The 15,269-nt window shown below is 41.6% G+C and overlaps 1 protein-coding gene across 8 annotated transcripts in view; it reads right to left on the reverse strand.

The window, feature by feature from the left end:
• C13H8orf48 (chromosome 13 C8orf48 homolog) overlaps positions 1 to 10,859 on the reverse strand; it is a 28,028-nt gene extending 17,169 nt beyond the window's left edge. For 4 of the 8 annotated variants that reach the window (XM_014580136.3, XM_006136151.4, XM_006136150.4 and 1 more), the window contains exons 1-3: positions 10,407 to 10,704; positions 4,922 to 5,013; positions 3,077 to 3,339 (exon numbers count right to left, since the gene is read on the reverse strand). In XM_014580136.3, the coding sequence (XP_014435622.2) occupies positions 3,077 to 3,284 (208 nt within the window). In that variant the 5' untranslated portion in view covers positions 3,285 to 3,339; positions 4,922 to 5,013; positions 10,407 to 10,704. The other 4 variants (XM_075940839.1, XM_014580135.3, XM_075940840.1 and 1 more) reach the window with 4 other exon arrangements.
• Between the last annotated feature and the right edge of the window lie 4,410 nt (positions 10,860 to 15,269).

The raw sequence follows: 15,269 nt of genomic DNA on the forward strand, positions 1-15,269 counted from the left end.
ACCCAATTACTATTACAGAAAAAAAAGAACATCTTAGATTGTTCTCTAAACACAACAGAAAAATATGGTGTTGGGTACATGAAGAGAAGCTTCCAAAGACTGACACATAGGGACAAACCTGCAGAATGCTGAGCAGCTTCCGCAAGTTACTGAGTCCCCTTAAATGCCATTGTTTTCAAAAGGAATTTGATGATGACTTCAGAGATACTCCACTTGAGAATTTGACTCATTAGGTCCTCATTCCACTACAAGGAAAAAAACGCTAAATAACCTTGCTCTTAGGTCTAGTCTACACTTATTACTAGTGTATTACCCTACAGACTTATTACTACATCACTTAGAGTGTGAAAAAATAACACCCCTAGATGACGTTATACTCATCTAACCCCTGGTATAGATGGCACTATATCGGCAAAAGAGCTCCCATCAACACAACTATTGCTTCTTGGGAAGGTGGATTAACTGTGCCAATGGGAGAGCTCTCGCCAGTCAGTGTAGAGTGTTTTCAATAAAGTGCTACAATGGCACAGCTGTGCTGATGCAGTGCTTTAAGAATAGACCAGCTCTAAAACTGGTATTCAGCACAGCTGATAACTGTCAAATTGTGCATATTTTCCCCCTCTAACAAATATTATTTACATTAAAAGGCTGCCTCACTCTTCACATATATTCCTTTAACTAGTCAGTTTCTTCCATATTTTACTTGTGTTCTGGCTGTAAAAAGAGCACTTAAAATAAAGCCTTCTGCAGAAAAAGGAATGGCTAATTAAAATGTATCCGCTATGAAAATAGAGATCTAGAAACAAGTTACTAAATTTAGTACATTAGACAATTCACTTAAAGTCAGTAATATCTGGTCCAACGCTAGTTGGAAGGAGGAGGAGAGATGGTGTCAGGCTGGCAGCTGGCTGTAAAACTGCCAAAGAAATCAAAGAAATGAGTCCTTAATATGCCTCATATGAACTAGGGTGTTTCCCAGCTGGAAGAACTAGAAAAGCTGACCCCAAACAGATGACATTAAGGCCATAAGAAGACATTTACATGTGTCATGAACAAGTCACCAAGACAAACATTATCATTACACTTCAGACAGGTAGCCAAGTTAGTCTTTGACTGGAAAAAATTAAAAACCAAGAAATAATCTTGCAGCACATTAAAGCCTGACAAAACATGTAGATGGGACCATGGGCTTTCATGAGTACAACCCACTTCATCAGATGAACGGAGTATTAAAAGTCCAGATTCAAAAATAAATAGGGAATGGGTGGGGAGGAAGGGGAAAGAATAGTGTATTACAATGTTCAAGTTACAAGAAGCTAACATTACGCAGATAGATATTTGACACATTTATCTATGAAACTAAATTATTCTCTTGGGTACACATGGTTTTCATGTAAGACACATGACTCCTAAGGCAGAAATTGGCCTATACTAAAGAGGTTGTATGCCTAAATAATTGTTATGATGGAGCCTTACCCGTAAAGTATCAGAGGGGTAGCCGTGTTAGTCTGAATCTGCAAAAGCGACGAGGAGTCCTGTGGCACCTTATAGACTAACTGAAGTGTAGGAGCATAAGCTTTCGTGGGCAAAGACCCACTTCGTCAGATGCATCTGACGAAGTGGGTCTTTGCCCACGAAAGCTTATGCTCCTACACTTCAGTTAGTCTATAAGGTGCCACAGGACTCCTCGTTGCTTTTACCCGTAAACAAGTGCTAGTTGCTTTTGCAGAGAGAAAGGACAAATGTATTGGTGGGTCAGGAAGGGAAGGAAATACTTTATGGGAACATCTACATTTAAAAAAAAAAAAAAAAAGCCAACAGCACCAAGTCTCAGAGCCTGATCAATGGATTCAAGTTTACCAGGCTAAAATTGTAGTCTGGATGTTCAGGGTCAGGCTGCAGTCTGGGCTCATAGATACACCCTTTCTACAGGGTTTCACAAGCCCCAGCTTGAATGTATTCACTGCAGTTTTTAGCGTTGCAGAGTCCTCAAGCCTTACTCAGCTGATCCAAGCCGGCCATGACTGTGCCTTCAATCTTTTACTGCAGTATGATGCACCTTAAGGAGCACTAAGATAAAAGGTGTATGTCAGCGAATGTTTTAAACTAACATTTTAAAATTCAAGTTCAAACAGGGTTAATATTTTAACATATGTTAGCCAGCTGAGGTAGGAGATTAGGTTATGACACAAGGAACTACCACAAGTTAAAACGCATCTTACTCTGTCTATATTAGGTTTTAAAACATGTTAGTTAAACCACTTTAGCTAACACATTTTAAAAATAAATATTTTATCGTAGAGTCGACAAGCTCTTTACACTAAAGGAAAGTTACAGATTTAAAAATAGCAGCTGATCAATGGCTTGAAGTGGCTACTGTTTCTCACAGACTAAATGGAGACTGCAGGAGGGAGGGAATACTACCAAAATGTCAAATACCCTATTAGGGTATTTGTTTTATTCTCCTTCCCTCCTTCACTTTTACCATTACTTGCTGCAGGTTTGTTAATATTGCAAAATATTTTTAGACTGATACAATGGATGAAGTAATGTATTTTATTGGACTAATATCACATGGTGGAAGAGATAAGCTTTTAAGCTACACACAGCTCTTCTCCAGGTTAGACCTGAAGAAAAGTTCTGTATAATTCAAAACCTTCTCTCTTCCACCAACAGAAATAAAAGATATTATCTCAACTACCCCATTTCTCTTATATCCTAGGACCAATGTGGTTAAAACACCATGAAAACAATGTATTTTCAGGTCTTTCTCCAATCTACTTTTAAATGTCCCTAGTGATGGAACTTCCACTATTCCATTGGGAAACTATTTTCCATACTTAAACAACCAATTTGGTTTATTATACCTCCTCATATACTCTCCATTACACGTTGATTCAACAAAGTTACAGATCTGGCTGAGGAAGCCAATGTTATGAGGTTTCTGTTGCTGTGCACAGCAAGAAAATCTGATGTAATTTTTATTTTTTTATTTTATTTTTGCTGATCTGAGCTCTTCTGTGTAATTTTAAAATTGGGTGGAGGACTGACTGAAATGCACAGAAATCTTGCATACCTTCATCATCCTGGCTTGCTGACTGCCACACACTTTCAGATATATCTGACACAGGAAGCTGCTCAGACTGCTCTGTGGAACAATAAGAATCAAACAGTTCACTCTCATATTGACTGCAGGCTTCCTCCTTCTCCTCCTCACTGAAGGACTCAAACGTATCCTCAGAATAGCCTGAAATGGTAGTGCTGCAACTCTGGCCTGATTCCATCTACTCCTCTTCAAAGCACTGAATATTCAACCCAGCTGGTCACCAAAGAAGAATACTAAAAATAATAATAAAAAGAAAAATCAATAACAGATGTGATAACACATGGCTCTTAGAAAGATTCAATTGGATTACTGGTCTGTAAATCAGCAGTGCAATTTACTCAGTCCATTTACAAATAGTTGTTACTGGTCAATCCCAAAGTATTAATCTGAAATAATTATTTCATTAATTTATAATATATCAAAATGTAAGTGATTTTAGTTTAACATAATTGCAGATGTACATTACCCTTTAACCTGCTACTGCACATAAGTACACTTTATTACTTCAGCCATAACATTATTAAATGTGGCTTATCCATGTAGTTGCTTACAAAAGATTAAATTATACACCTGAAGACAAAGCTAACACAACATAATTTAATTTCCAAAAATGTCCAGAACCAGACAATTTGTTAAATTGGCTATACTTCTTTTAAAAAAAAAAATACTTTTCACAGATATACCAAGGCTTGGGCCACATTATAAATTCCTTACGAAAAATTCACACTGAAGTCAATGGATATTTTTCCTGAGTAAAAACAGCCAGCCACATTTTATCAACCATACAATATAGGACAGCTATTTCTAAAGTAATGTACTACTGTCTATCCCTGACAGGGGTCTGTTTAATCTGCTCTTAAAAATCTCCCATCATCCTTTATGATGACTGGTTTTTATAGCAGAAGTATTAACAGCTTACCTTTCAAAATAGGACTTTAAAAAGATACTATGGTATTAAGAATTAATGTTAAGAATTTACACTGAATTATGGGTAATATTTTTTCATGTGACTATGAAAAAATTATCCAAAAAATTGAATGATGTTGCTGTGGATTTGTATGCCTCCCACTGGCCCCTCAGAAATGCAAAGCATTCTTAGACTACTCAGCTTCATGTTTTGAAAATTAGAAAGAAAACCTTAAAAACCATCAGCTGTTTGATAAACTCAAAAGAAAATAAACAATAAAACCCCCCCAAAAACCCAAACTGCGGGATGAAAACAATACTTACATATATAATTGGTCATTGATACATCTGAAGTATCAAATGTACTTACTTTATCTTCTTTCATTAGGATGTCTTAACCACCACTTCCTCCATTCTAAGCATGGAAATGCTCCATTCAATTTAGGTTGTGTTAGAGCACAGCAAACAGGGAATTAAAAACAGCCTGATCAGAGGTTTTTTTGTAGGCCTTCGTATGTCTTTATATGATAAAGTACTCACAGGTATTCTTCCTTCCCTCATCTTTAATTTTGGTTGTTTAATGAAATATTAATCTCACATTTCTTGAGCAATGAAAATTGCCATCCATTTTAGATCCAATTTGCATTTCTTGTTCATTCATGTAAAACAGATCAGTTCCAAACTTCAATGCCCAAGTTAAAAAAAAAAGAAGCAGCAAATTTCTACCTCTTTCCTTGGAGGGTAAGTCATTATTTTTCTTTATCTGAAGTTAAAGATTCTGAAGACATGCTAAAAATGATTTATTCTAAGAACAGTCTTTATACTAATAGCCACATTTAAAAACAAATTCACAACAGATAACTCTTGTAAAGACTAAGGCTCTAATCCTACAAATATGCAGGTGCTTACATTTTAAGGATGAGTTGTCCCACTGAGTATCCAAGATATATATTGGAGAAAAGATTTTCATGAATAAGAAAAGAGTATCTACAGTAATTATCCTAGTGGAAGAGGATAAAATAAGCAAGATTAAATTTTTAAAATGTATTCATGACCAATTATGCATATAAATGCTGTTTTCTTCTGACAGTTTGCTTTTGTGCAGACACCAGGACTATCAGGTGCTTATTATGTATTAGCATTGGTATTTACAGGATCAGGACCTACACTTAAAATTTACACTGCATGCAATTAAGTTGGTATAATAAAGCAAAACATATATACAAAACTAACAAAGTGATTCACAACTAATTAGAATGCTTCAGTTTGCAGCACATACTTAAAGTGAAATCCTGGATCCTTTAAAGCCAATAGGAGTTTGCCACTGACTTCAACTGAGAAAGTCATTTCATTTAACTTTGCATTTAGACACACATTTAACTGCCATCTTTGACCTCAATGGAAATTTTCCCTGCTTAAGGGCTGCCGAATCAGACTCTACGTAAGCAATAGCTCAGTCCTTTCCCCATTGGTATAATTATAAAACTAAAATGGTCTTAGCAAACCTTGCTGAATTTGCACCCTCCCAATGACAAAGGTTTGCAACACACCGATTTAATTTCCAAATTATGCGTTGCAGTCAATATTCTAAGAATATTCCTAAATTTAAGGTAATAACATTGATCTGTGGATAGGTCTGCATAGAAGGCCAGAACACAAAGGGCATTAGATGTTTAATCCCCTTAGCTGCTTTAGAAAATCCCACTTGGATATTTAAGCACCTACATACTTTTAAATATATGGTCTTGTGATGGGGTGGACAAAGCCCGACAGCCCTGTTTGAGGCCTTTCAGCACCCTGGCTAGCAGCAGGAGCAGTAGAGAGGTCCTCTGAGAAGACCAGAGTAGCAGCCCCTGCTGCAGCCATTCAGACTGCAACAGACAGATATAAAAGGAGCTGCTAGCCAGGCTCTATCAATTCCTTCCTGGAGCTTGACCTAGGCAGACCGAGGAACACCAGCACTCTGGACATATCTGAGCAGGAGCCAGGTCCTGCAGCTGAAGACTAGCCAAGAAGCCAAAGGGCTACCCTGCAGAACCCTGAACAGGTGGGATTGACGGGGGTGTGTGAGGCTGGGTTGCCTCATGCCCCCCCAGAAGTTCTTCATGCCCCCCAGTTTGGGAACCCATGCCCTAGAGAAAGGGCTGGATGGGACAGCATCCTGGGGAAGTGGCTCAGATGTGACAGCAACTAAGTATTTTGAAACTCAGCAGGTAACTGCTGCTTATCGGGTCCCTGGGCTGGGACATAGGAGTAGATGGGCCTTGGTCATCTCCCCCCCCCCCCCCCGCCCCCCGCCCCAACTCTCTTACAAACTGCACCTGGGGGCAGGGATAAAAGAAAAGGCCTGATCTTTGGCTACTTGCTGGATGCTACCTTGCCCACAGACAGGCAAGTAGAGACTATAAGATTCCCCTTAGCCACCATGGGGCGCTCTCCTGAAGGGTGGAACCCTTTCAGGTCTTTACAGGCAGATTTTCAAAGGTGAACTACATTTAACTTTGACAGAACCTTCCAGTAATCAGTACCTCTGAAAATGAAGCCCTAGTCTTTGGCCTGCCCATCTGTGAAACATCATATATGGATGTTGTGAGGCTCTGTTAAGGATAGTATGTAATTTATGAGACTTCAGCCACAGGAAGCATACAAGAAGGAACAGAAGAAATATAGCACAATGATGGATTGGCTGAATTGGAACTACTGTACCATGTCAGATGTAGCAAACATCACCTTGTGTTTATAATACAAAGTGTTAAGTTACCAAACAAATTTAACTGAGTATTAGCAGCAATCTTTCACACAAGACTGGAATATACTGGAAAGTCAAAATTTCACCTAAACAGACTTCAGGCGAAATCAGATGTACTCCTACTACAGCAGGTCTTATGTAGTGTCTCTATTGAGAGCCTGGAATGGGAGGAATTATGTAGGTGATATGGTTTGAAATGCTCTTTAGGAACTTCCTTGGCTAGCTACAGAAGTAGCAAAAAAGGTTCCTATAACATGAGCCCATGAGGAAAATTCTAGAGGTAAGCCGGGGGGGGGGGGGGGGGAGGGAAAAGGTTATCTTTTCTCTTTGTAGAGCGTAATACACACTCCAAATGAATTACCATATTCTCAAAGTAAAATCAGGGAAGAATTTTCTCTTCCTATATTAGTGTTTGAAATAAAGAAAAAATATATAGTTCCTGCATAAGGATTAATTTTTGTAAAACTATCAAAGTATGATTCTATAATTGATATTTCTCATTTGGAAATGGATTTCAATAAACCGCGTGCTCTGAACTAGAGCTAATAAGGAATTTTTGGGTGGTTTTTAACTGAAAAATAATCACTTGTAGAAACCAATGTTTTTTGCAAAGGAATGGACCGGCTTCAATGAAACACTCATCAGGAAAAGATTTTCAGGTCCAGGATGCAATTTAACCCCAGAACAGACAATTGCTCAGTGACTGGAGTATTCAGCTGGAATGTGGGTGACCCTAATTCAAATCTCTGTTCTACCTAATTTGAAGCAGAGACTTGACTCCAAGCAGAACAGGGATTTGAACCAGGATCTCCCCATGCCAGATGAAAGCAGTTCCTTAACCAGTGAGCTATTAACTAATGGGGGGAAAAGATGTTTCTTGCTCTTGTGTGTCACAAAAAGCTCCAAAGGTTTCAAGTTCTTTCCTATACAGAACAGGAAAATGGTTTTCCACTCAGCTCTCTTCTGGACATCTTTTAGTAACACTCTTCTGCTGACACCAGCAGCGAGACCACTTGCAATCTTAGCAGCATGTTTCCAAAGATGAACTACCATTAGCAGATTAACTTGTGCAGTCATAGACCTAGGCTATGTCTTTACTAGCACTTTGTTGGCATAATGTATGCCACTCAAGGATGTGAAAGAGCATCCCTCTGAGTGACACATGTTACACAGACAAAAGTACCTGTGTGGACAATGCTCCCTTGCAGTTCTCCTACCCACATAGCTATAGTCACTTGGTAGGGCAGGCTTAATTATGTCAATGGGAGAGGTCTCTCCTGTCTGCACAGAGCAGCTACTTGAGCAATTGTACAGTGGCACAGGAAAATACAAAACTTGTTAGAGGAAGGGAATCAAATTTACATCACTCATTGCAGTCTACTTCCTAAGAGTATAACAATTGGCATACCAGGTCAGACCAATGATCCACCTAGCCCAGTATCCTGTCTTCCAAGAATTGTCAGAGCCAGTGGCTTCACAGACTATAAGCAGCACAGGGAAATTTATTGAGAGGTCTACTCCACATCATCTAGTACCAGCTTCCTGCACTCAAAGCTTTAGGGACCCCCAGAGCATGGGGTTACATCTCTGACCATCTTGGTTAATAGCCACTGAACGTAATCTCTATGAATTGTATCATTCTTTTTTTAAACATACTTTTGCCCTTCATAACATCTTACCATACACTGTGTGAAGTACTTCCTTAATTTCATTGGGCTATACGTCATGCAAAGGGACAAAGAACATTCCTTTATTATATTCTCTACACGATTCATTTTTTAGACTTCTATCATATCCCTCCTTTACCTCTTTTCTAATGGTTCCTAACATTGTAAACTTTTTTTAATTGCTCTCCTTTTCTCTTTGGGACTCCAGTAGTGAATTATCTACTTTTAGAATACACCAATTTTATAGTAAAGAAAGGTTTTTTTTGTTTTTTTTTTTAAATCACATTTTTGTTAATCAGGCTTATATCACAGAAATAAGAGCAAAAGTTCAAAGATGTGAAAAACTGGCAACTCACTAGGCATTAAAATGTTCATGGTTTGTTTTGTTTTGTTTTGTTTTTTTACACAAGGGCAGAGGTACTATGTAATCAGTAATGGAGGCCATACCATAGTTTCTCCTTGTGTGACACTGATGACATCACACCTGGAATACTGTGTAAAGTCCTCAACACTCCAATAGGGCAAAAAAAAGAGGGTGACAAAGAACAGAGGAAGCTGCTTGGGATCAGAAGGACTGGGACTTGTGAAAATTTGGTAGCACAGCAGTCAAAAATGGGGACATTTTGCACTGGTTACGTTGGTGTACTATGTTACCATCAAGAATATAGCGGATTTAGGGGGTATCTGTCATTACATGCTGCAGGAATATTTAGTACCCAGTCTCAATGAGGGGTGAAGAACTGATTGGCTGGGAGATAATTACATTAGGCATTGTCAAATAGTTTGGCAGCTGATAGATGAAAATAGAGTTGGGTGCAAGTCATAAGGGGGTGTTTCCTAGATACCTACATTATCCGAAAAAAAAATATCAGAAACATTACCCATATATTTGTATGTAATAGCTACTACGTTGTCACTGAAATACTTAAGGATCTATAATTCTGATTATTTTAAATTCCAGCTGTAGTTCTTTTTGGGAATAAAAAGGCAGCTACTAAAAAGGGAAGAAAAAGATAACATGTATTATTCACTGACATTTTCATGCTCTGGGATCCCAGAGCAAACTCTAAAGTGATTGCTTTCCCCATGACTGAAAATGTAGCCAACTTTGGGGTGGAATATGGCAAGTCACAGCTAAATTATCCAGCATCTTAGGACATGAACTGATAAGTACTGTACTCAATTGAAATTGAAGGGGAAATGCAGGGAGCCAGAATTCAGTGTCCAAATTGGAAGCTGATCAGAAACACATTGGTATTCCAATTCCTCTGGTATGGGAATCTTTATATAGCATAGATGTTCCTTAAGAACTGGGGAAAAGCTAAAAAAAAAAAAAACCCAAAACACTTTGTTTTAAGAAAATACGCTGAAGTACAGCTAGACTGAAGACAGAAATTCTCAAGCTCAGGATCAACTTCAGAGCCCATGTAACCAACCAGTTTACATCTAGATGCATTAATGTGCAGGAGTGAGGAAGGAATCATAGTTGTGGCCAACTACCCCCATACAGTCTGTTGAAACGAGAGCAGCAGGATATAAATACTTTGCATTAATCAACTTGTGCACAAGCCAACTTGCTCACACCGCCTTGCATAGCAGGAACTCCAAAAGGAGGCAGAGAAGCACAATACCACAAGGAGCTGCCAACACAACTTCCTGCAAGCTGGAGTGCTGCCCTGCTCATTTCTCATTCAAGTGCTAAGCCAGGCCAGACTCGAGCCCATGAGAGAGGCAAAAGCCCAGCACTTACGGTGTCTAAGAGGCGCCCAGTGTTATTGGAAAGGCTCCTGCACTAATATCCCCCCTTCCACTAGCAGAGGAAGACTCCAAAAGGCGGGGAGGGTCTGCGTGACACCTTCCTCCCCCCGAGTCCGGGGAGACCACCCTAGAGGAGGGGCGTTAGTTGTCCCCTCATCGCCCCCACAGTGGGACAGCCGGTTGGGGGGCGAAACTGCGAGCTGGGCCCGCCCGGCCTCACCTCCTCCTCCTGCAGGCCGCTCCCGTTGCCAGGCAGCCCGCGCGGCCTCTCGCCCCGCCTCGCGTGCGGCGGCGGCGCCTCCCCTCCCCACAGCCCGAGCTCGGGTTCCGGGCAACGGAGCTGCCCCGGGTCCCGCCTGGCTCGGCTCCCGCTGATGCTGGGGGGGGGGCTCAACTCCGGGCCTGCCGGCCTGAGGAGCCCCGGCTGCCTCCCGTTGGTGGAGCTCAGCCCTGTCCGTTCGCCGGGGCTCCCCTCCGCTCCAGGGCGGTAGAAGCCCGGTGTCCGCGCTGGGGAGGGGACTAACCCTGAAACCCGCTGTCGCTTGCAGACCACGCGTAGCCCCGCTCAAACCCGGGGGGGGGGGGGATAAATACCGCCCCCCTGGCTGCATTGCCCAGAGAATTGGCCTTCTGCTGCCTTTTTTGCCGGGTTACGCGTTTCATGGCGTCTTAGCCAGTGTTCCCTGTAAGTTGTGTGCTTGGGCAGCCACCCCAGGAGAGATTCAGACACTGCCCAACTAATTAGCAAAGTACCCACAGCCAGGAGCATTTGTTGCTATTTGATGGTGCACATCACAAAATTTATCCCGCACCAGGGTGGAAAAAATTAGGGGGACACAGGTTTGTCTAGTATCAAGCACTTTTTAGCACCTGGGGTGGGTCCTGATCCTGAAGGCAGCTTGCACAAGACACAGATTAGACACTGCAGCTCAGCAGGGGCGGATATACAGCAGGGCAGCTGCCCCGGGCTACACTCTTCAAGAAGCACCACGCATGTGCCGTGGCAAAGGGGGACCCTGTGAAATTGTGCTGCCCTGGGCCCCGCAAAATGGTCATCTGCCCCTGCAGCTTAGGAGACACAGTGTAGCTAATGACCCAATAATTGGAGAAATGCGGTGGAGATGGATAGGCAATATTTTGGAGCAATGGTTCTCAGCTGTGGTCGGCAGCACACTAGCTGGCATATGTAGAGAGCTGGCAGCTCACATGGTGCTGGCCCTTGGCCTTCTCCTTTCCACTCAGTTTGCAAAATCAAAAATGTCTACATCTATATTAAGTACTTCCGTCATATGTTTCCATTTGTGTAATTGCTAAAGATGTGTCAGAGATTTTGTGTAATTGTGAATGGGAGGAAAAATAATCAATTGGTGGTGTCATTTGGGGGGGCTGTAGACACCACCACCTTGTTTCATACCTAAGGTCTGCTCACCTTAGCCCCACATGGACCTTTAACTGTAACACAGTTTGGCTACGTCTACATTGGCATGATCTTGCGCAAATACTCTTTAACGCAAGAGTTCTTGCATTAAAGTATTTGCGCAAGAAAGCATCTACACTGGCATGTGCTTTTGTGCAAGAGATGTGCTTTTGCGCAAGAACATCCGTGCCAGGATAGACGCTCTCTTGCGCAAGAAAGCTCTGATGGCCATTTTAGCCATTGGGCTTTATTGCGCAAGAAATTCATGTTGCCTGTCTACACTGGCCTCTTGCGCAAGAACAGTTGCCCAAGAGGGCTTATTTCTGAGTGGGAGCATCATAGTTCTTGCGCAAGAAGCACTGATTCCACACATTAGAATGTCAGTGTTCTTGCGCAAGAACTCCCCGCCAGTCTAGACAGGCAGCAGTCACTGTTGCGCAAAATCATGCCAATGTAGACACAGCCTTTGAGTTAAAAAACAGCAACTCATGGTGTTGGACATCATCAGGTGGTCGAGGGACATTTACCTGGAGTACATTGTTGGACAACCGGCAAAACCAGGAGGGAAGAGTTGGAATGCCAGTGAGAAGCAGTCAGGAAAGTAACAAATACTTTACTAATGGACTATATACTTTCTAATGGACAACCTACCCTAAATTCTTAACAATTCTCAGTCTTCACTCACTCATTTATCTACTTTCCACAACCACCTCTGCATAAGTAAGGAACATAGCAAAGCAATAGGATGCTAGATTCTAAACTGTTTTGTTAACTATATTCATCTAAATTTGGGTTATTGCTGATTATGTACTATATGCAGGGCTTGACAAATAATACAATCTACTCACCCGTGGTGAGTAGATTGTAACCCGGAAGAGCCGGGTTCTGGCGATCTGCACATGCGCAGATCGCCGGACAGCATGGCTGGCGAATGGGGCTCTCTGCAGTTTGGTGAGCCCTGACTATATGTTATCTTTGACTTTTAACAAACTTTGTATTTGTAGACAGTCTAAGCACTATACCCAGATATGCACACTAGGGATGTGAATGGGTGATGCTTATCGGGTAACGGCTAGGAGCAGCCCTCCACCCATGGGCTATGTTTACACTCGCGGCTTCTTGCGCAAGTATGGCCATTCTTGAGCAAGAATCCACAGAGCATCCACACTGCCCACCCGCTCTTGCACAAGGAAATTTACAGTACGGCGTGGTAAGAACGCTACGCTCTTTTTGAACAGGTGTAAGCCCTCTTGTACAGGAGCTCTTGCGCAAGAGAGCTGTGTGGATGCTCGGCAGGGATTTCTTGTGCAAGAAAGCCCTATGGCTAAAATGGCCATTGGAGCTTTCTTGCACAAGAGAGCATCCATACTGCCATGGGCACTCTTGTGCAAAAGCACTGCTCACACATGGCAGTGTGGACATTTTTTTGCACAAGAACCCTTGCACAAGATGTTCTTGCGCAAGAAGCCGCCAATGTAGACATAGCCATGAAGTGCAGTCCTTTCTTCCCCCCTCTCTTACTGCTTCCAGCACTGGGCCCAAAGCAGTCAGGCTGGAGCAGCCCAAGCCCGCCCCATTTAATCAGTTAACATTTAACCAACTAACTAATTAAACAGTATTTTATATCCCTAGTACAGACACTTTTTCTTCACTTGTGTATTATTTAAATTTTTAACATTAGTTTTAATAAAATTCTTATATAGATGTTGCGTTTAGAAGCTGAGAACAGAACAGCCTTTTGGACATAGAATTTGGTTTATAAACAGAGGTAGGGTGATTAAGAGAACAAAAAGTTTGTGATTAAAGTAAATTAAGGATCCTGAAAGCATTGGCAGGCACTCCAAGATAGGAATAAATGGTGAGATTGGAGAGAGGCAAGTAGTGGTGTCCTTCTGGTGTCTGTACTAGGACCAGTGCTACTTAGGAAAAGGACAGAAAATATCATATTGCCTCTTTATAAATCCATGTCATGCCCACATATTGAATATTGCATGTAGATCTGTGTGATGTTTTAGATGCTGCTTGTAATGATTAGAACTGGGAGCACTGGCTGTTGGGAGTCTGGAAGAACAGGAAACAGGAAGGAGGGAGGAGGAGAGGAGCTTAAGGCTAAGTGAGAGCTACAGAGGGGGCAGCAGCCAGTGCTCCCAGTTTTAATCATTACAAGCAGCATCTAAAACATCACACAGATCTACATGCAATATTCAATATGTGGGCATGACATGGATTTATAAAGAGGCAATATGATATTTTCTGTCCTTTTCCTAATAATTCCCAATATTTTGTTAGCTTCTTTCATTGAGCAGTTTTCATTGAACTATCCACAATCACTCCAAGATCTCTTATGAAGGGTTCAGCTAATTTGGAGCCCATCATTTTGTATATATAGTTGGGGCATTTTGCCATGCACATTACTTTGCATTTATCAACAAGGAATTTCATCTGCAATGTCTTCCCAATAACCCAGTTTTGTAAAGAGGTTTCACCTTTGGTAAATAAAGGCCTGTTGAAGTTTGTTAGTACCTGTACCTTGCTTGCATGATACACCAATCTGGTCGCCCTATCTCAAAAAAAGATATATTGGTTTTGAAAAAGAAACCGGGTAGGGCAACAGAACTGATCAGGGCTATGGAACACTTTCAGTATGAATAGAGATTAAAAAGACTAGGACTACATCTACACTGGCGCGTTCTCACGCAAAAACTCTTTTGCGGAAGAGTTCTTGTGCAAAAACTCTTCCAGAAGAGAGCATCTACACTGGCATGTGCTTTTGCGCAAGAGATGTGCTTTTGCGCAAGAGCATCCATGCCAGCGTAGATGCTCTCTTGCACAAGAAAGCTCTGATGGCCATTTTAACCATAGGGCTTTCTTGCGCAAGCAATTCATGTTGCCTGTCTACACTAGCCTCTTCTGGAAGAGCTCTTGCACAAAAGGGCTTCTTCCTAAGTGTGAGCATCAGAGTTCTTGTGCAAGAAGCCCTGATTTTATACATTAGAACGTCAGTTTACTTGCGCAAGAACACGTGGCCAGTGTAGACAGGCAGCAAGTTTTTGCACAAGAGCAGCTGCTTTCGCGCGAGATCACGCCAGTGTAGACACAGCCTTGGACTTTTCATCTAAAAAAAGAGATGACTAAGGAGCATATAACAGGTTTATAAAATCATGAATGGTGCAGAAAAAAAAGAATAAGGAAATGTTATTTGCTCCTTTATCTAACACAAGAACCAAGCTCACCCAATGAAATTAATAGGCTGCAGATTTAAAACAAACAAAAGAAAGTAATTCTTCATAGTCAATCTGTGGAACTCTTTGCTAGTGAGTGTTGGGAAGGCCAAAACTATAACAGAGCTCCATTAAGAACTAAATAAGTTAGTGGAGTATAGGTCCATCAATGGCTATTAGCCAGGGTGGGCAGGGATCCAACACCATGTTCTGCATGTCCCTCTCCTCTATTTGCCAGAAGCTGGGAATGTGTGGCAGGAGATCATAGAATCATAGAATCATAGAATAATAGGACTGGAAGGGACCTCGAGAGGTCATCGAGTCCAGCCCCCCGCCCTCAAGGCAGGATCAAGCTCCGTCTACACCATCCCTGACAGATGTCTATCTAACCTGTTCTTAAATATCTCCAGAGAGGGAGATTCCACCACCTCCCTTGGCAATTTAT

Source organism: Pelodiscus sinensis, chromosome 13, assembly GCF_049634645.1.
Source record: "Pelodiscus sinensis isolate JC-2024 chromosome 13, ASM4963464v1, whole genome shotgun sequence".
In the NCBI taxonomy this organism is placed as follows: domain Eukaryota; kingdom Metazoa; phylum Chordata; order Testudines; family Trionychidae; genus Pelodiscus; species Pelodiscus sinensis.